This window comes from Gobius niger (genome assembly GCF_951799975.1).
Source record: "Gobius niger genome assembly, chromosome: 12".
NCBI lineage: Eukaryota > Metazoa > Chordata > Actinopteri > Gobiiformes > Gobiidae > Gobius > Gobius niger.
Window position 1 is genome coordinate 14,420,221 of NC_136863.1, and position 20,809 is coordinate 14,441,029.

General features: G+C 42.8%; 1 protein-coding gene across 1 annotated transcript in view; it reads left to right on the forward strand.

Moving 5' to 3' along the window:
* Window positions 1–285: 285 nt before the first annotated feature.
* The window catches only part of hipk2 (homeodomain interacting protein kinase 2), an 84,665-nt gene continuing 64,141 nt past the window's right edge, over window positions 286–20,809 (forward strand). Inside the window, exon 1 of the mRNA XM_079568316.1 lies at window positions 286–665. Coding sequence (XP_079424442.1) covers window positions 647–665 — 19 coding nt within the window. The 5' untranslated portion in view covers window positions 286–646. The remainder of the gene's footprint in view (window positions 666–20,809) is intronic.

Sequence of the window (20,809 nt, forward strand, 5' to 3'; positions counted from 1 at the left end):
TTCTATTGTGCCTATTCTGGTTCAAAAAAAAAAAGAAGTTGGCCTATCGAAATCAAAATGATTAGGCTTATCATCCAAATTAACAAAACAATAGCAACATGTCATGGGGATGCACAGTCTGCACTGGCTGATTCCCATCGACTCCATCGGGGCTCAACTCTCTCTCTCTCTCTCTCTCTCTCTCTCTCTCTCTCTCTCTCTCTCTCTCTCTCTCTCTCTCTCTCTCTCTCTCTCTCTCTCTCTCTCTCTCTCTCCCTCTCCCTCTCTCCCTCTCTCTCTCCCACACCACACACACTGTACACCAAACTCGCTGCGCTCGGATCACTGCAACTTTTGCAGACTCCTCACTCCACAGACATGTCGCACAATAGCTGAAGTAAACCTGCCATCTCGGCTCACCATCGGAGCCTCCGCAAAGACAGCACCGGTGGGATTGTACTTGCAGAACTTCTCTCCTTTGGCTCTTTCATCGGACGCGAGCGCTTGGATGAATTGCGAGCGTTTTTGTCACTAATGAACTGGGCCAGTAATGCAGGAGATCGCGGCGACTCTCCCCTCAGTGTCTCAAGATGGCAGATTTTTATTGAGTTTTGAGCGGAAATCTCACTTCATTCATTTGCCATGAATAACAGAAACCCTTGCACCGATGGCCCCTGTATACGAAGGTAAGACCGTCCGCGCATTGTACAGTTTTCGGTGCACTGACTGACGGGCTACTGTATCTTTGCGAGACACATCCAGGTGCCGATAGACTGCTAGATGGATGAGTTGCACCTTCTCCTTTAACAACTCATTTGCGATGTTTATACTTATTTAGACAGGAAGAGCTTTCAGTCTTTTCGGCGAACGCTTGTTGTAATCACGCTATGATTCCAGACTGAGTGAGCGGTGTGCGTGCGTAAAAGCGAGCTCCCGATAAAGCTCCAAATGTTCATGGATGAGGTCAAAGATTAGCCCAAAACACAGGGACCCGCACAGCGTTCACGCATATGTGGGAATGCCATCCTTTTTTTTTTTTTTTGCGCTGTGTTTGTAATGACACCCAGCGTAAGAATGAAACGCGGGGCGATGGAAGCAGCTCTATAACGCGCGATCGTACTCGAGAGTGTCGCCTGCTTCATTCACACTCATTCACCTATCATCAGTCATTTCTCAACGCGGTCTGACTTGGCGTGTTGCAGCAGCACAACCGCGGCACTGACGAGAGTATAGTTTATTTGAAGCACGGGTTTTTTTCGCTATTTGCTGCTGCGCTGTTGCTGTGACTAATCCAATTGTGGGGAACGATAGCCTTGCCTGTTCCTTTGCATTTGTTGGGATCTGTGTGTGCAGGTTCTCGCCGCGGGAGCGTAACGCGCACAGGCTAATGATGTGTTTGTTTTTTTCCCCCGTGTTGGTCAAGGTGGGCCATCAAAGGGGCACAGCGGGACTTACTATACTATACGTGCATGGTCGCCTCTCTGTGATGAGTAGATAAAGTATGATTGAATGCGGACCTTAGTGCCCGGCTTATCCAATTCAGTTAGAGCACAGTTTCATTTTCTTATCTGGAGTAATTCTTCATTGAGAAATATGCTTTTTGGAGTCCAGCTTGACACGTTTATATACTAAGAAGAATTGGCGTCCATATGATTTGCACATATAATTGCACCTGCGTTAAAGGGCCTATATGTAAGCAGACATTTGTGTGTTGTATCTAGTTGTTGTTCACTTTCCCGTGACTGTAAAGCCCTCTGCAAGTTGTTAAACCTGATAAGAAACTCATACCTGTAAAGAAGTGGACTGAGACAAATGTGCTGTGAAAGTTAGACATTAGTTCATGTCACAACAATTTAAAATGTATGTGCTCCCTGATCCATTGTTTGTAACACACACACAAAAACGGGTACTGGGCCTTTAACGATAACTAATAGGGATTTGTATTATTTCATTTATCGTTGTGTTTTGTCATCTCGTTCTATGTGACATATAAAGGAACCACATCTGATATTTTAGCTGTATTATCATACGTGCAGACATCAAAACCTATGAATAATATCAAACGCTTTGCTCTGCCTGATGCATGTAGGACAATCATGGTGAATTACTTTCATGAGGTGCTGCTGTTTTAGCTCAGAGCCATTTGCCCGAGACTCCTGAATTTCAACATAAAAAGGAAAAGTTGAAATGAGACTCTGATGCAAAAGGTAATTAGTGCAAATTGCATTCTCTGGCTTTTCTCCCCTCCACCACAGAGGACACGAAGGGAAGAGAAAGAGGCGGCAGGGGGAATTAATTACCTTGCCTGTCCTCCTGCGCGCTGGAGTGGGCTGTTATACGGAGCAGTCATGGAAAGGGCCGAAGTCTCCGATGGAAAATAGGTCTGGGGGCCCTTGACTTGGAATGAAACCGGCCATTATAGTGATTATTCAGCCTTGACTATGGGGAGACTAATAACATAAAGCCGTATGATTGACTACTTCCTTGGGCTGAAAGTTGTTCGAGGGGACATGGCTGTTCCGTTTTGAAGCAAAGTTATGAAATGTAAATAAAAAAGGGGGTGCAATGACCTGCAAAGACCATAGAATAGACATTATTAACAGTAAGACATGGCCTTTGGGAGCAAACACTCTCTTGAGGAATGGATTTCCTCAACTCTTATGGAATTGAGTTTCTGTTTTAGGCTTATTGGACTTTAAACATTTACACGACTAAAAGCGGTAGTCATCAATCTTACGCCTTCCCTTTTGTATTTACGTTACATGTGTCCTCCCGGGCCGTGTGTTTTAGCCTTGGGTTGTGGTCCGAACGCCCTGGGACTCTCTCTTATAACCCATACTGACACTTTGATGGATGCCTGATGAGCAGAGCAGGTCCAGCTAACCCCCAGCTGCGGAGAAGCTAATATTCAGCCAGTGCCAAACGCCTGCCGTACCCTGTGCCCGGACAGGTTTTGTGGGGTGCTCATGCATGCTCACACGTCTCCATGTGTCTGTGTCAACTCTCCACAAGTGCCACTATCTGTTAGTGGGACTGTCCTGCTAGCGGATGGCTGTTTATATGCAAGAGCAGTGGATTCAGTCAGGCTGATTCTTTTATTCAGAAAGCGTAGTTTAAAACACTGGATGCTGTTGAAGAAAAACAAAACATTTATTTTTACAAAAAAAGTGCTTCTCTCAACTCAACAAGTAATTTACTGGGTCACAGGCGTCTGATTAACACCAAAGAACAGGGTTGTCACACTGTATTGAGTATATAGACCTAAATCTGGACCATACAAATTGTTTGACTCGCTGTGACTTTGTATTACAATGTGAGTTGGTAAAAGGAAACAGACCAAGTAAAACACGTGCCTTCTGAGAAAGGAAGTTTCTCCGCCGTGGACAGAGGATTTTTTCTGGAAATTGCCTTCAACTCTTCTGCTCTCCTCCCTCTTCAGCGCACGCTTGTTTGGAGCCGCTTGATTGATATCTTCCTCAGAGGGCATGACCCGGGCTCGGAGTCCAAGGTTGCTGCTTTTAAAACTTTGATTAGAATTGCAGGAAGAACACAGGGGGCCACAGCGGGGATGCACCTCGGGACAGCCGGGGACCAAACTCCACTCAGTTACGCCAGACAAGCTGCTGTTTTAAGCCTTTACCATTCAGAATCCACAAAAGCACATGTGAGAAAAATACTAAACATATGAGCACAAATACTTGAATTCTGAGCCAGCAATGTTTAGCGATGTATTGCCCTAATAAAAGCATCTACTCTATGCTAGACTAAAGGCCCTTTGGTATCAGATATTGTATCGTACTTTCGATACTTACAGGCTGCACAATTTCAGAGCTGCAGATTTTAAACAGGAACATGGACATTTGAGAGATGACTTAGATATAACCAGTTAATCAGAGAGATTTCAGCAAATGTCTATAGAGGTTGAACTACAAGACATGACATGACTACATGACAAGACCTTATGGCGACATGATACTTTATTGTTTGGAAAAGATACATTACTACCAATAAAAGCAGTGTTTGCCATTTGCATCCTTTGAGTAAGTAATTTAGAGTAAGAAATCACAGCTCTGAATCAATTGCAATGAATCATGCAGTCCTAATGTTAAGGTTATTCCCTCAAATATGTGACAGAAAAATCAGATTTAAAAAAAAGAGTAAAAGTCATTTTAGTCCATCGTCTTATTTGCAGTATTTAAAGTTTTTAAAAATACAATACAACATTTCATTTATTATGACAGCTAAAAGAACAAGAATGATTCTAGATGACACTTAAAATGATTGTTCGAAATCTCCAAATCACAAATCATGAGGAAATCTTAAATAGATCAGACTTGAGCTTTGGGAAACTTAAAGAGGGGGTATTATGCTTTTTTCAGCCACATAGCACCAGTCTATATCACACTACAATGATGACGAAACCTTCTGTTGGTCTGTCAATGCAGTAAATTAGAATAACTGCCTTGTATAAAATTGCTCTTTCAAAATGGCGTAGCAAATGACTTGAAATAGGCCTCTGTCTCTTTAAGAACCTCTGACCCTTTCCGACACGCCCCCTCCACACGCTGTCTGTGGCATCACAACAACACTGCGCTCGTTGTCTGCGTACAGTATTGAAACTACGATCGGTGCATTTTAATTTTTATTGTTGGAAAGGACCTACTGTTTATCACTTTGTGAACAATGGCCACACAGGATATTATTTGGAAACGAACCTTCCACACCGGACGCTTGGAAGGGGCTCTTGCCTGAAAAATAACTGCTGTTTGGAGGCTATCTCTTTGCATCTGCCATGCCCTATGGATCTCTAACTATACCCCCATGGACGACACCAGGATCTGCAGGAGCCCATACCATTCAAAGACGGACATTATCTGTGCAGGTGGACAATGGTTTTTCGAGGTTACCCGTTAGCTTGTTATAATCGACTACAGCTCATTGTTGATGAAAAGTCTGTAATAAACCACAAATGTGTAAAGCCAGGCTCATTGTGTGATCATCGTAAAGGCTGCTTCGAGTAGTTGCCTGCTTTATTGACGTTATTTGTGCATAATATGCTGCCTGTTTTCAATGAATGTTGTGAAGGTGAAGGTTGTTAGCTTGTCGCGGCTAATAGTGCCTTAGCTCCGGGAGAAAACCACTCGGCTACGACTCACTGTTGATGAAATGTGAGCAATAAACTACGAAATCAACAAGCCAGGCTCCGTGTGTCATCATCATAAAGGCTGCTTCAAGCAGTTGCCTGTTTTAGTGACGTTTTCAATGCATAATATGCTGCTTGTATTCAGTGAATTTTCCCGTTAGCTTATCGCGGCTAGCTTGTTAGCTCCGGGAGAAAACCACTCGGCTACGACTCACTGTAGATGAAATGTGAGCAATAAACTACACAATCAACAAGCCAGGCTCCGTGTGTCATCATCATAAAGGCTGCTTCAAGCAGTTGCCTGTTTTAGTGACGTTTTCAATGCATAATATGCTTGTATTCAGTGAATTTTCCCGTTAGCTTATCGCGGCTAGCTTGTTAGCTCCGGGAGAAAGCCACTCGGCTATGACCCATTGTAGATGAAATGTGAGCAATAAACTTCCAAATCAACAAGCCTGGCTCCGTGTGTGATCATTGTTAAACGGTTCTTTATGTGTGTGGTGGTTTTATTGACTTTATGTGTGCATATTTCTCGTTTTCACGTGATGACTCGAGGTTTAGCTTAGCATTAGCTTTCTCCGGAGGCTCTGTGCATCATCAAGGCCCAGCGCAGAACCAGACACTGAAATAAGTGTTCTTGTCACCGGTTTTAATCCTGGGTGTTTCGGTAACAGAAACACTGATGTGTGTCTTTGTAAAAGTCTGCTGTGGCTCCGGTTCACAACACATGGAGCTAATCCTCCATTATGACTCTGTTTACATCTTAGGGCTAGATACTGCGGGGAGGGGGTTCTGCTGAGGAGCAGTGGTTGGTTACTCGGCTGGTGACGAAAGGTCGGAGGCGTATCCTGGAGGTCGAGGGCGTTTCCTGAAGGAATCAGGCGTTTTATCCCTAAAATGGCCGCCATCAGAGTTTCTACAGATTACTCGAAAATACGTGAATGTGCCAAGGCAACACTTCAGGCATGGTTTTAATGAGGGAATGACTTAATAACATGATGTAAAGCTTGAAAAAGTCGATTTTGCATAATAGGCCCCCTTTAATAAAATCCAAACCCACTCAGATGCCACTCTCAGTAATGGCATCTTTTCTCACTTTTCACTCAGTACCGGTTGTATGTTGAAATGGAGCATTACCTTATGGCGTGTTTAGACGACTCCAAAAAGGTTTACAAAAACGAATCAGCCAGTGGCAAATGTCACTTTTGCGTTACACAAAGCCTCCTATCCGAAAGGGAAGTTGAATCCAGTGTTTGATTTTTTGTGTGCGTGTTATTGATTTGCTATATAGAGTTTAGTAATAGAAGACGGCTTTGAGCTGCATTGTGAGGTCGTGTTGAAAGGCTGTGTGTGCGCTGGGCTCTGTGATGTGCTGAAATAGTTCACAGGTGTGATCTGAGGCTTTTGGAAACAGAAAAGGGAGGGGAGGGGTGACAGAGGGTGGGGGGCATCAGGCTGAGCTGAAATGACAGGTTAGGAGAGGTTGGTTTGAGACAGAGACAACTCCAAAACATGAGCAGACGCACCAGTTGTTATTGTTCTAGCTTCCTCTGAACAACTGAAGGCATGTGTGTTGGTCTGTATCTTACATGATTTGTAGTTATTTATTTGACGTGGTTTAAGAGTGGTCAACTTGTGCTGAGGCTAAATCAGTACCAAAAGTTCTTAACATGTCAAAAAATAAATATGTCTCCTCTGCTGCTCTTGAACTTGGGACTTGGACTCGTTGAGTTTCTGAGGGGCAGTGGCTCGTGACTCACCTTGAGGTTTTGGCTCGGACTTATATACCTCGGACTTGGGCTTGACTGATTTAGCTCTCAAACACCTTGGCACTACCGACCTCTGAATATCCGCTTTTATAAACAAGCTCTTGAATTATGATTTGAAGTTAAAAAGGCAGTTAAATGCTATCAGAATTGATAGGAGGGTCCATTGAGTGGACGCTGCTCGGAAAATAACATGAAAACTCTTCTTTAATGGGCTGGAGTTGGGACTTGGACTCCGACTTTGACCCAGTCTTATGTGATAATGACTCGAACTTGAACAATGAGGACTAGAGGGTGACTTGGAGGCGAAAAATCGAGTGAAGTTTCCGATAGAATATGCAGTGGGCTATTCAGGCAACATTTGACGAGCAAACCCATAACTTTTACTAATGTTATATTTGTTGTGAATACTTTAAGTTGTCATAGGCTTTACAAAGAAAGATGTGGTGCCAGTACTGGGGACACACCGTTCCGATACTGGTATCGGAAATCGGACCCGATACTGGAAAAAATACGATAGCGGGTATCGACTACAAATATCCAATACTGAAACAATACCAGTTTTGGCTCTCAACGCGTTAAAAAACACACCGTTTACCACCTAAATCTAAGTAAATATCGGCATGCTGTATATCATTTTGAAGCTAAGAAACTGGAATTAAATCATTGAGTTAGTTTTAACCTCCGCAATGTATTTTTTTTTAATGCCTAAAGAAGCCTAATACAATAAAATAAACACTGCTGAAGCGGAGTGTTTGTTTTTTAGTTTAAGAATAACTGATCTAACATATGTGTAATGATCAGATCACTTTATGTGAGTTGTTTATATTAATGTAACCTAAAGCCTGTCATATACCCAAGGATAATTAGTGTAGAAAAGTCCATTGATCCTTGTTAAATGTTTATCCAAGAGTTTATCAATAGAAATAATTGATAATTGATCTGTAACATCATGACAATAAAATATGATTTTATTGATCTTAAAATGGAGAAAAGAGTCAATAATTTTTTTCACTCAGAGAAAGACACTTTTAAGAAAGTCTCTTCGTATCGTTAAATGTCGGATATCGGCAGATACTCAAACCCAAGTATCGGTCGCGGAAAAGCTGGATCGTTGCATCTCTAGGTGCCACTTACTTGATCTGAGCAAGAGGCTGGAAAATGCAGTTCAACACTGGTGTCACTCTTGTGTCTGAACTGATGAATGTGCATTTGGATTCGCAATCACTATGTATAATAACGAAAGTGCACGATTTCACTGTACACTGTAGTGGATCCTACAGTGTACACTTTGCTTTTAGTGCTGGCTGGAGATTTTTTTTAGACATTTAAGATGCTGACTGTTTGCTACGCTTTATCTTGGGGGAAAAAACGAAGGCCTTTTGGGTCGGAGCCTTAGCCTGTGGATTGCTTACACAAGGCATTTCCGTGTCGGTCCCATACATACTGTATGTGAAGGCTCTTTCTGTGCTGCGCTGTTGTGTTGTGTGCACGCTGTCAGCTCGTGTGGAACAGCTGTATCAGACTGCAGCCTCTGAGGAAACCGTTGCAATGGGCACGCTGCTTTAGTTACACGCCTCTCTAAAGCTTTTTATATAAGGCATTTAGGCAGTCAGTTGTAAAACATGCATTCATTTGAAAAGGCCTCTGTAACCAAAGCTGTTTAAGGTGGGGCTGTTGAAGGATTTTGCATCAGTTACATTTCAGCCACAGTTTTTTTGATTTGGGTTTAAGGGAATATTTACATCTTTTGTCTCTAAGCTAAAGTGGATTGTAGCTCAAAGTACAAAGCAAGGAGTAAGGAAGCAAGCTCACACAGAAAGATCCCCAGCGGTTCAGGAGTCAAACTTAAGATCTATATATGAGGCGAGAGTGCTACCAACTTTGAGTCAAGAATGAAAACTTGGATAATGAAATTCTGGAACACAAAAAAGGCAACCTTGACCTGAGAGATTTGTAGCCCACGCTTGATGAATGTCATGCACTCGTGTGTAGCATCTGTTTAACAGCACAGTGGTAGTGTCTGTACCTTCTGATGACACACTCGCTGCTTTGATCTACGCAGAGCTACAGTTCAAACAAAGGTTCACATTTTACTGCTTCTTAACATAGCACCCAGTGAATAAAACCTCTTTTGTTAACTTAGGCAATAATTACACCCAGATCTTTCACACATAAAGGGCACTTTATATGTTCTGGTGCCAGGGAGTTTTATTAATACGTGGATCATATCGTAGACTAGGGCATGAGCTGCTTTTTTGCTCGCATACCATTAATTGCACGGTCACTTCACAATCTCTCATCATCTGCCAATGACCCCTGTGATACCACCGCCAACCCTGCCCCATGCTGCGCCGCCCCACCCCCCACTCTATCTCTTATCTGTCCCTCCATCCCGCTCTGTTTGGTGATAAGCCGAGGTAGAGGCCACTGTCCGGCGCACATGCTGCCCATGTGACGCTCTGGCAGCAGCAGCGGCAGCCTGATGGCCAGATTGAAAGGGCCCATACATACATGTGTGTAATTGAAGTGGCCTGGCTACTGTTGCGTTTTTGTTCTCGGACCCCCTCCCATCGACAACCAGACTGGGTCATCATCCCCCCCCCCACTCCCCTCACTCCCCTCCATCATTTCTACACTCCAGGTCTTAATGCTATTGTCTGTGATAATACCCCCCACCACTGCAGCCTCATCTATGCCAGTCCATTTGCCATAGTGTGCTCTGGATGAGGGCTCCCTCCATCACCTCAGGCACATTTGGCCTTGTAGCCTGTCACATGGCGCATGCATTAAACTGCTAGATAAAGTTGGACAAAGCCTGAGATGTACAGGCAGCAGATGAACGTGAAAACTGCACAGCATATGTATGTGCCAGCAGAGACGTGACGGGGATTTTTGAACGAACTTTGCGTTTGGTGGTAATAGTCACAGGCATGTTTCAGGTTCAATTTTTATCCACCGAGTTGGTGAGTTCTCAAAGATAATGAGAGAGGATTGCTTGTCGGTTTGTAGACATCAAATGGTATATGTACCTGCGCAGCAAAACAAAGCTCTTAATCATTATGCGAGTCATACAAGTCAAAACGTCAGAAACAAAGTAAAGACTGAGGCATCAAGTTACTGTGTTTCCGACTGATTTTCTTATTGCATTGTCACAATTAATAATGACAATATCATAATAATCATATAAAGTTCCCTTACATGAGCTTGGCCATAGTCTGTGCAGTTGTGCAATCTTTCCTCAACCATAAATGAATGACAAATGCGTGCTTTTAAACCTGTGTGTAGGTGATGTCAGAGCATGATAACAGAAGTCAAATGAGTGTCAATGAGTTATAGTATTTGTCATTTACTTTGACACTCTGGAACATTCTTGTTTAGAGAATAATGATCATGTGCTGTGTTTTGTGGGAGATGTTTGGACTGGACTTACGGCCATGACATAAATACAATTCCGACAGCTAAGGTCGCACTGGGGTCTTTTCAGAAATATTTCAGACACATTTTATAGACATACGACCGATGGCCTTCCAGCTCTTCCCTCTGCACTGTCACAGTCCGGTGGTGCCAGGCCGGTGTCCGCTGCTGCTCCACTCCTGGCTCGATCCCCCTCAGTCAGGGCCGGGAAGTGGAGCGATGGGTGGCTTCACAGATGGCTGCAGCAGGTACAGGGCTCTACGCTTGGCTGATAACCAAAGGACTTCAAAAGCTCCAGCCCATTTAAAACCCAGAGGCACACAGTCGTCCACAGAAAGGAGACAGCGCTGGGGCCTTAGTCAAACGAGGCATGGAAATGAGCAGTCCTTGTCCTTCCTCCGTCACTTCAGTGCTATTGGTGCTATTGTGTTCTCGCTCAAAGACTTCTCTTTGTTGTTTTTTTCCTGTCTGTTATCATTTTGGTGAATTTCGGTAAACATGAAGTCTGCTTCTCATTATTTTGAAACTTGTCACTATCAGACAAATCAAAGCCAAAACTGTAAATAGCATCTATTTAGCTTCGAAAACAACAAAACTGTATAAGTACCAGGATTATATCTAATTAAAAGTGATCCTATCACTTCTAAATGGATTTTAGATATTGGACACAAAGGCTTAGGTTAAAATTTGAATGATCTCATTTGTTTTAGTACTGGATATAGTATTTCATTTTGTTTTAAGTATAAATTAAGAGGTTATTATACTTGATTATTAGTTTAGAAACATGTATTGACCCACCCACAACAGGGGATAACTTCTTGAAAACCTATTCTTTGATCATTTTTAAGTGAATGCCTGCCATATTTGTCCATTTTCGTTTTTCTTTTTCTTTTTTACATATTTTTGATCCATACAAATTTTGCCTTATAATGTGACATGACACTCTGCAGTCACATCCATCTCATTTTCAATTCAGACATTCCTGACACATAGAAGTCCCTTTTATTTACAGCTTTTATCCCAAATGCACCATTCTGAAGCACGAAAACAGAATAACAAGCGTGCACCTTTTTAGATCCACTTCTCACTTCAAAGCCTCCAGGCGCATCACGACCAACCAGGCTTCAGCTCTGCCCGACAGCCTTTTGAACTGACCCCTGCATTCAGCCCGAAAGAGAGAGCGAGAGAGAGAGGGGTGACTGAGAGTGGAAGACAAATAATGCAGAAACACAAGGAATGTATAGGTGTAAGAGAGAGAATAGGAGAATAACCCTTTGGCAGGAGGCTGTGGAGAGCTGGAGGCCGTTGGCAGAGGTCACCGGGGTGCTCCGAACAGTTGGGGCAGTTGGTTGGATGGAGAAGGGGGGTGAAGAAGGATTTGGGGGTATGTATGGGGGTTATTATGGCTAAATGTGTTGTTTTTACATGTGCTTTGTGCTGCACGTATTGAAACCTGAATGTGGAAAGCCCCCATCAATGTCACTGAAGCAAATGCAAACTTGAAATGTAGGGGGAAAAAAGGTCTTGGCAACAAACCTTTTGAATGTAGACTCACCCTGATATGCGTTTGAATATCTAATTAGACTATAGATTAATTCAGTAACACATTAAGGGCAGTTTACTGTATAGTCAGACCAGGGGTTCCCAAACTTTTCAGGCTGCAACTCACAAAATCACTCGACCTGGGTTGTCATAATAATTACTATATCGACTTATCGTTCAATAAATAACAGATAAACGATACATTTTTGGCCTTGATATTTATCATCTGTACATTTATCACCCCCCCACCCCCATTTTTTCTTCATAAAACCTTATACTTCATGTTTATTGCAGCTTGTGTTATATTTTAGGATATGATTAGGCACTTTTAGAACAAAGGTTTACTGTCATCTTTATGCCTGAGAGTTGACAGCATCTACTGTAGTATTGCTAGAGTCAATAATGTCATTTATTGCAATACTTTCCTGCCTCAATATATCGAACTAGGGACCCCCTTCTGTAAAACGCAATTAGCTTTTATAATGATTCAAGGTGCAACACATAAAAAAATCTGGTTTAATAATGTTGATCAAATTTAATGTCAGAAGTGGTCATTTTTAAACTATATACGAGATGCATTGGAGTGGATTGCATGTTGCTTGCTTGTTCTGCAGCAGACTCTACACTGTATGGCAAATCTAGTGAATTAATGAGTACTTGCTTTTAGGGCTGCAACTAACGATTATTTTGTAATCGATTAATCTAACGACTATTTTTACGATTAATCGATTAATCACTTGGCTGTGAATTGTGTTGTTTTCAATTTTTTTTTATCACATAGCGCTAAAGTGGCACAGCTTGAGGACATACTGATGGAGTAAACTTAAAGTGAGTGTTTGTTGGAGGATAATTCTGCTTTCTGATTGGATGAGACACAGACAGATATTCAAGAAATTTACACTGTACCAAACACTACAGACCGTAACTATAAAAACAAAGTAGGTTTTCATCAAAAATACAACATTTTCATGTATTTTTTGCTCTATTTGAGTCTGTGTGAACCAGAAAACGAGTAATCGATTACTAAAATAGTTGCCGACTATTTCAATAATCGATTAGTCGTTTCAGCCCTACTTGCTTTCAAAATTCAGGCTTGTAAATAGCAATTGTTCGCAATACTATCTGCACATTGCACATCTCACAACCCTTGACTTTCCCTGTAGTACTGTAGACTCAATCGTATTTAACGCAGTGAATATACCTGGTCTTTCCTCCACAGTGCACCCAGCTGTCTGTACCTCATTAGCCCTCCACTGCGCATGACGTTTATGTTTAAATACATTTCAGGCTCCAGTTACATTAATGGCCGTGACTCTGAGCCTCTGCGCATTACCGTAGCCTGGACAAACAAATGGCCCACCAATGCTACTGCGGTATTTGATTCGATTCACAATAACGCACGCGACTGTGTTGGTGAATCATTATTTACGGATGTCCCACAGATCATCTTTTCCATCTGCTAAAAGCTGCGCTGGAGACGAGGGTGCACCATAAACTGTGCAGATGACGGCAAGGGAAGCAAAACAGCGTAATCTTTCCCCGTGTAATCACGCAGCTATGGATTGGACAGTTGTGTTAATCTTTCAATTCGTTTGTGTTTTACAAGCTGGTTTGCATGTGAACTTGCTCCACTCGCCCTGCTTTGAATGTGGGTGTTAGTGTGATGGTCAGAATAGCCATTTCCTGTCTGGGGTTTGGCTGCTATTTGCGACCGAGAGGACAGTGTAAATATAAAGGGCTGAAGCGGTGATTTTCACACTGAATCAGAGGCACAGGGCTGACTGGGCTGGCCACAGTTATTACCTCAGCGCTGCGGCCAGAAGGACTGCCCAGGCCTGTTGATGACACACTGTCGTCTGGATTAGGGACACATATGCCCCACTAAATTAGTACCGGAGCACGTGTTTGTGCATGTGCTATCATCTTTCAATAAGCCGCTTCAATATATGACCAGAAATATTGCAAGAGATGAGCGGAGCGGTGGCAGACATATTAAAAAATAAGAAGCAATTCGGGTGTGCAGACCTCCACTAATGCGTTGGTCTTATCTCGCGATGGAGGAGATACAATGCCAGACTGGGACACGAAACGGGGGGGTTGTTACTGAAGCAAGAGTGGAGAAGTTTGCGCAATAATCTGAGGGTTGATTGCCTGGCACCCATAATCAACTCTGCGAACTGGTGTAGTGTCCTTGGGCAAGACACTTCATCCGCTTTTGTCCATATGAATGTGTGTGACTGTGATGTCGAGAGTCATATTGAAAAAAGAAGACCGACTCTTTGTGGCTAAAATTGATAAATTTCTATTTATTCCCTGCACATTACAGCAATAAAAATCCAATAAAGACAAGGGAAGGGAAGTGATGATCTGTTCAGAGAGATTGCCATAGTGTGAATCAGGTCTTTCTTGTCAACTGTTAACTGACACTTGCCATTAACATTTCCACACTTAGTCCACCTGTTGGTCATGTGTCGCCACGCTCTGAATGAGTGACGCGGCAATTTAGCCGATCACGATGAAGTGTGAACTCTCAGAAGCAATATATCGCCTTAAATTCCTCTTAAAGGCGATAGAAAGAGATCACGAAGAAGAAGCTAACAGGCTAGCGGGCAAAGCTAACTGCGGGCTTGCACCACTTAAACTATTTACAGCCAAGTTTGAGTGAAAAAAAGTATCTCCATTGTATAATTGGATGTACAATATCCCTCTCTCCCTTTGTCTTTTCTGTCAGCGTAGTATTTACTCTCCCGGACAATTAATGAGTAAAAAAAAAACGCAACATGCTGCGACAACTGCAGTGGTGCTTATAGCCTTTAGGGGCATGAGTTACTTAGCTTTAAGCATCCCACCAAAATGCTTGAAGAACAATGAAGTAATATTGATGTAAAGATGATATTGATAGAATGAATAGGTTGCACATATGGATGAGTCACCTGCGGCAGAGCGTGTAGAGGCATTTTTTTTGGGGGGGGCAGCGAGGAAGGCATCCGTCGTTTAATTTAGTCTGATGAGCTGCAGCTTCACACACCCCACTCACATATCACACAGTGTCGTCGCCTGGGGAAACATTCACACCGTCCCAGACACAGAGGTGCACGGCTCGGAGGTGGAGGGGGAGCAGAAGGCTATAGCCACAGGTGGGGTTCAAGCATCCACTGTAGGAATGAGAGTGAAAAGGCCAGGACTGAAATAGAAGTTAGCTCAAAGGAGAAGAGCTATACCAGTAAACCATGTACATTTTGGGGGCAAAGTTGTGCTGGTACTGTTTACTGGCCTGCAACATGCAACACGTTTAAAGGTATGGTATGTAAGATTTGTGTTTAACCCTGGCTCTTTGCTGTTTGTAAGCATGAGAGTCCTTGTGCATCTGGACACTATGATTTAGCCATTGTTTAGTTGTAGACATTTCACCTCTCATTCAAGAGGTTTTGTCAGTTTTTAGCCATAAGATTGACTTTTGTCTGTCCAAAGCCAGGATAATTAGTGTTTAGTCCTAATGTGGAGCAATAAGACATAGCCCAAGTGAGATTTCTTTTGCATAATCTGCATTTCATCTTTTTCCCACCACCAACAGTGCCAACTTACATGAAAACTATTCACTTGTAGCTGAGGCCTTGTCTTAACGGGAAGTGTTGCAGGTGTCTGGGCTAGTCTGACTGGTTCTCCTGTCATTAAGACTTTCCTCTTGAATCCCTTTAGGGCATGTGTATGCATATTCCCTTGTCAATAATGTTTTGGGTAAATACAGTAGGTCATAATGTTTGACAAGTCTAAAAAAAATGCCTGTGATGAAACACAGAAACCCCACACCTATAAATAGTGCATCCCAGCTGGAAGTTAATGCTAAATAGGTCTTTTCTAATTGATTTTGTGAGGAGCACACCCAACACCATAGCTGCAGGACAGGGCAGAGTGGCAGCGTAGAGAGAACATGTCATCTCCTCCGGGCGCAATGCTTTTCCAGGCAATCACAGGCTTGTCATTCCTGATTTTACCAGAAGATTGATGTATTTTATTGGGGAACGATATAAGTATATTACCAACTATCATTTTCTGACATAATTTAATAATAATAATAATGATAATAATGCATTGGTTTTATATAGCGCTTTTCTGGACACTCAAAGACGCTTTACATTGCACTATTTGTTTACTATACTCATGGTGGTAAGCTACTATTGTAGCCACAGCTGCCCTGGGGTAGACTGACGGAACGAGGCAACCAGTCTGCGCCATCAGCCCCTCCAACCACCACACCCAACCACTCACTCACTCACTACATTCGCTAGGCTTCCTGGTGTTTCTAAACAGTCTCCCATCCAAGTCCGGCCAGGCCTTTCCCTGCTTAGCTTCCTAGGTCTGACGGGATTGGGCATCGCAAAGGCGGAATGGCCACGACGGAGTTTTAGGAGTTCCTACTAGAAACTGGACAGAAACCCCAAAACAATGAATTCTGGAGCGTCATAAAGGCCATAGTGAGGGAAAGCAAAAGTGCCATGCTGCACCCATAATACCACTGAATCACTAAAAGGTCAAATATGCACAAATATCAAGTTTGTTTTCACATAAAAAGTTACGTAGTGCACCTTTAAGTGACTTAAGCCTTGTCATTATCCATCCATCCATCCCTTTTCTTCCGCTTTATCTGGGGCCGGGTCGCGGAGGCAGCAGTCTCAGCAGAGATGCCTTAACTTTCTTTCCAATTTCTTTTGGGCAAAATTCATTGTAATGCTACATATAAAATTGGCTGTACATCTTTCTCTAACTTGCAGTACTGTAGGTCTAGTGTTAACATTGAATTCCTTTCTATTCATTGAATTCGCAATAACATGTGCCAAGGGCTCTGGCGTCAAAAGCCATCTCACGCTGACCTCTCACAAATCAATTTACCAATGCACGCTCCAGTCCCCAGTGCCGAGCATGCACTGCTATTTGCGTGTCTCTGCTCAGCCTATACCGTCACATGTAGGTGTCATTATAGGACATGGTATCATAGGTGTCCTTTTTTACAGCACTGACATAAGAGGAAGTGCAGATAGAGAGGGGGGGGGGGGCTTTACTGCATGTACATGATAAGCGTCATGGAGAGATGCACTGCTTATCAGGTGCATGTCTTCGTTCCTATGTGGCCTGTTGATGTGCATTCAGCAGTGTAGTCAAAGCAGCCGTGAAGGCAGTCAAGCTTCACGTTAACAGGTGCCGCTGTGTTATGCTCAAGCACGTTTTGTAGCCCTTTTATTCTGCCTCACACAAGGTTTGCCCCTGGACGAACACTTTCCGTCTTTCTTACTGCAATAACATCTTTTTGATGCACTTTCCGAAACACTACTTCATAGAGACAAAAGAGGATAATGCTACTTTGTAATTTTAATGTTACTTTACTAAAATGCAGTTATAGATGTATTATTAGTAGTTGTACCAGTCCAGAACTCTAGTGGTTTGCAGTAGTAATAATAGCTGTATTAATGGATGAATGTATCATCATTTCAAAGTATCACAAATGTATGCCATGCCGTAGTATGCTTACTTTATCAGCACTTTTCCACCGCTGCTCCCTCCGTTCCTGACGCGGAGGAAGTTGTGTGTTTTTGTCCTTTGTACACTGGGAAACCCTCGTGATTTGATTAATAAGAAATCTTGCTTGAGCAGAGCCACCCTTCCTCTCCTCTTCTCCGCGGTTCAGTGCCTGGTTAGCCTGACCCGACAGTATAAACAAGCCAAATGTTTTTCTCACTCCAGCCGTTTTATGACCACCTTTTACTGCATGAGGAGCTGCTGTCTTATCTGCTGACAGTTAGCCGGGGAAGCAGCACATTTACTTAAGATTAGCAGCAACTTCACATGTTATCATGGGTGGCAAAGTTCTCCCGAGTTATTTCTCAGCTGCTAAGTGCGTGCGGGCTATATTTGTGCATAGCTTTAATGTGTGGTTTTAAGTGCATGTGAACAAGTGCTGACCAAACATGTTATCTGGCAGCTAACACAACATGCTGTATCTTTGCCCGCTTGCTTCCAGGAAGGACTCGGGAGTGACACATTTGCTGCTGGGGTGTTGCTAATTTTAAAGCCATGAAGGTTTGCACGTGGATAGCAAACAGCATTAATATTTGCACATTAGGCTCCCCATATGCTAGGTGTGCGCATGTCCTTTTTGTGTACAATGAAGGAGTCGGTTATGGAGGCACTTGAGCATATAGGCTGATGGAGAGGCAGCCCGCGTGACAGTATCTCCCCCTGAGCCTGTCTGCTGCATTATTCTATAAATAAACAGGGATGAGAGAGCTCCAAAAGCAGCCAGGGTGGTCAATAGTGTGGAGGGTGAGCCACGCTATAGGGCACTGAACTGGGGCTGTGCTGTGGACAATCTGTCCCTATACAATTCATCTCCGGTCTTAACCTCAACTCCACAAAGGCATTCCTTCAGTGCAGTGATGCCTTTGTACATGAGGCAGATAAATAAGACAAGGAAACAACAGGCTTGAATGGTTTAATGTATGAAATGACATGCTTTAAGCTATTCAAGAGTCTATGAATGCATGAGCAAGCATGTACTTGACAGTGCTCCATCATTTCGCCACTCAGTATGAAATATGCATTCTAAAAACATGTATTTGCATGTTGTTACAGCAAGAGGATTCAGTGCCATACAAGTTTTTTTTTTTTATAAGTTTACTTTAATTTGCGTTTTTATTTGCTGCTGCTTATGTCTTTTCATTTGCCTGCACAGAGTTTGCAAAACTATTGTGGTTTTCGGATTTCACTTAAAATGAGTGGTTGTATTTTTTTAATCATTTTTATTTTGTAAATAAGTAGGTGGTGCATCTTGCAAATACACAGCTTTGTTGTAGAGTCTTTGAATGCCTGGGTATATGATCAGAGACAGACAAAGGCTCAACCAATGATTTGAATGTAGGATTGGTTGTCTCGTGATGTGAGTATGTGATGTGCCAGCCACAGGTGGTGCGTGTTTCATTAACAATGTAGCAACTTGTTATTGGAGCTTTCATAAGAGTTTCAACAACTGTAATTTAGTCATCTATTTGAAATTCTTTGAGTCGCCAGCCCTGCTCAGAAGGCTGGAAACAGCCTGAGGTTTTTCCTCACTTTGTTCTATCAGTGCGAAGATGTTCAGAAACTGCAGCAAAGGGTGAGATAATGCTTTGTCTAGACAGTCTGAAGTCATTTCATTAGCCAGTGACTTGGCTTAGCCCCTCTGCCCTGTCTGCACACAGATTCTGGGCTGTCCACTTTAAAGACATGGGTCATCGCTGTGTCTCCACTGGTGTCTGGAGACATATAGTCTCAGGGAGAAGTCCAAATATAACCAGAGAAGGAGGCATCGACCAGGCCTGGGTTTGCTGTGGTCTCCTAGGTGACAGTGACATGTTTCTGTGCTTTTTTAGCCGTTATTGATTTGGACATTGATATACACTCAAGAACAAGCTTTAAAGATGTTGATAATAGATTGCACCAAGTATTTTATTCATTTTCATCTTGACACTGGGAACATTTAAAATTATGATTTGTCTGAACTTTTGTAAACGGGTGTGGGTTGCGCTTGAACGATCGCCAGGTTTTATATTAAAAGACTATTTGTAATTACAAAGCACTACTTGGCAGGTTTTGTGGAGTCTAAAGGCGCTCTCATCAATACTCTGTGTCATGTTGTCAGCGCAGTATAAATGACGAGTTTAATAAAGGAGAGTAAACAGAAGCAGGTCACAGGCGAGAATGTGAGGGCCACCCGTCGCCCCGCGCTCTACCTTCCACTCTTCCCTCCCTTTTCAGCCTGTCTCTCAGTCTCGCACGGCACGCACAAAACGACCCTGATCCTCCCCCAAAAAGAAGATTAACCAACCCCTGACAGAGGAGTAATCTCTCTCAAAACATTGACTATTACCATTTCAACATGCAAGACTTAAAACAGCCACTCTGCTTTGCTTACGTAATTGCGGCACATTTACTTTAGGTATGCTAAGAGAGCTTTAGAGAGTTCAGGGGAAAAACAATAGCCTTTGCACTTGGTGTAAAATTCAAATTGCACTTGAATAGAACATTTTGTCAAGAGAAGGTCTTTGCACTTGGCAAAGACAAAGGAGGGTTAGGCTGTTCAAATTCCAGATCATAAATATTGTTATAGTTTGAGAGAGTTATAGCCCCCGGTCTCTGCGCTATTTCGCTGAATATATTGTAGACACATTGTTGCTCGTGTGTATGCCACCATGCGATAACATTCCAGCCGCTTGACCTCTTGATTCATTTAATTACTTATCAGCGTTCGCACAGGGCAGTGAAATGTGCTGGTGTTGAGCCACACAGCTAACAGTGTCCTATCAGGCCTGGTCAGAATATCTCACATTTTCTTGCGTTTCTTTCTGTTTGGCCTTCAGTGCAACATGCCGCCAATGCCAAGCAAACTCTATATACCCAAACTGAGAGTCAATGAGAGGGCTGGTGGTCATGTAAAGTGCAACGAGGTTGTAGCTAGCTTTGTAGAAACCGGTGTTAATCCAAAATACTTCTTGGAGTCTTGCAGTAGTTTAGAAAAGAAACAGGATGGATCAGCCCGTCACTGAAGTTAAAACATGAAGAGGAATTTGAATGGCTGGACTATTAAATGTCCCGCTGTGCCTGGAATGACAACAATTTGTTCATTCAAGAGGCAAGTTTATACCAAGCCTGCTGCGATAGTTACAGTAGAAGCAAATAGGGTATAGCCTATAGGGTTAAAGCTGCAGTACATACGCAGTGTGGAGGCCTCAATTTTGCAAGGTCATCTACCGGCTCCTAAATATTGCTGGATATCTCTCCCATCTCTTAACCACCTGTCACGCAATCCTGTTGAGTTCAATGATGACTGCGGGTCAAGAACCGATATAAAATTTTGGTATACAAGTTTAAAATCGTATCGTATTATAGAATTGATGATTTCTTTATCATGGCAGTACTAAGTAACTTGTTT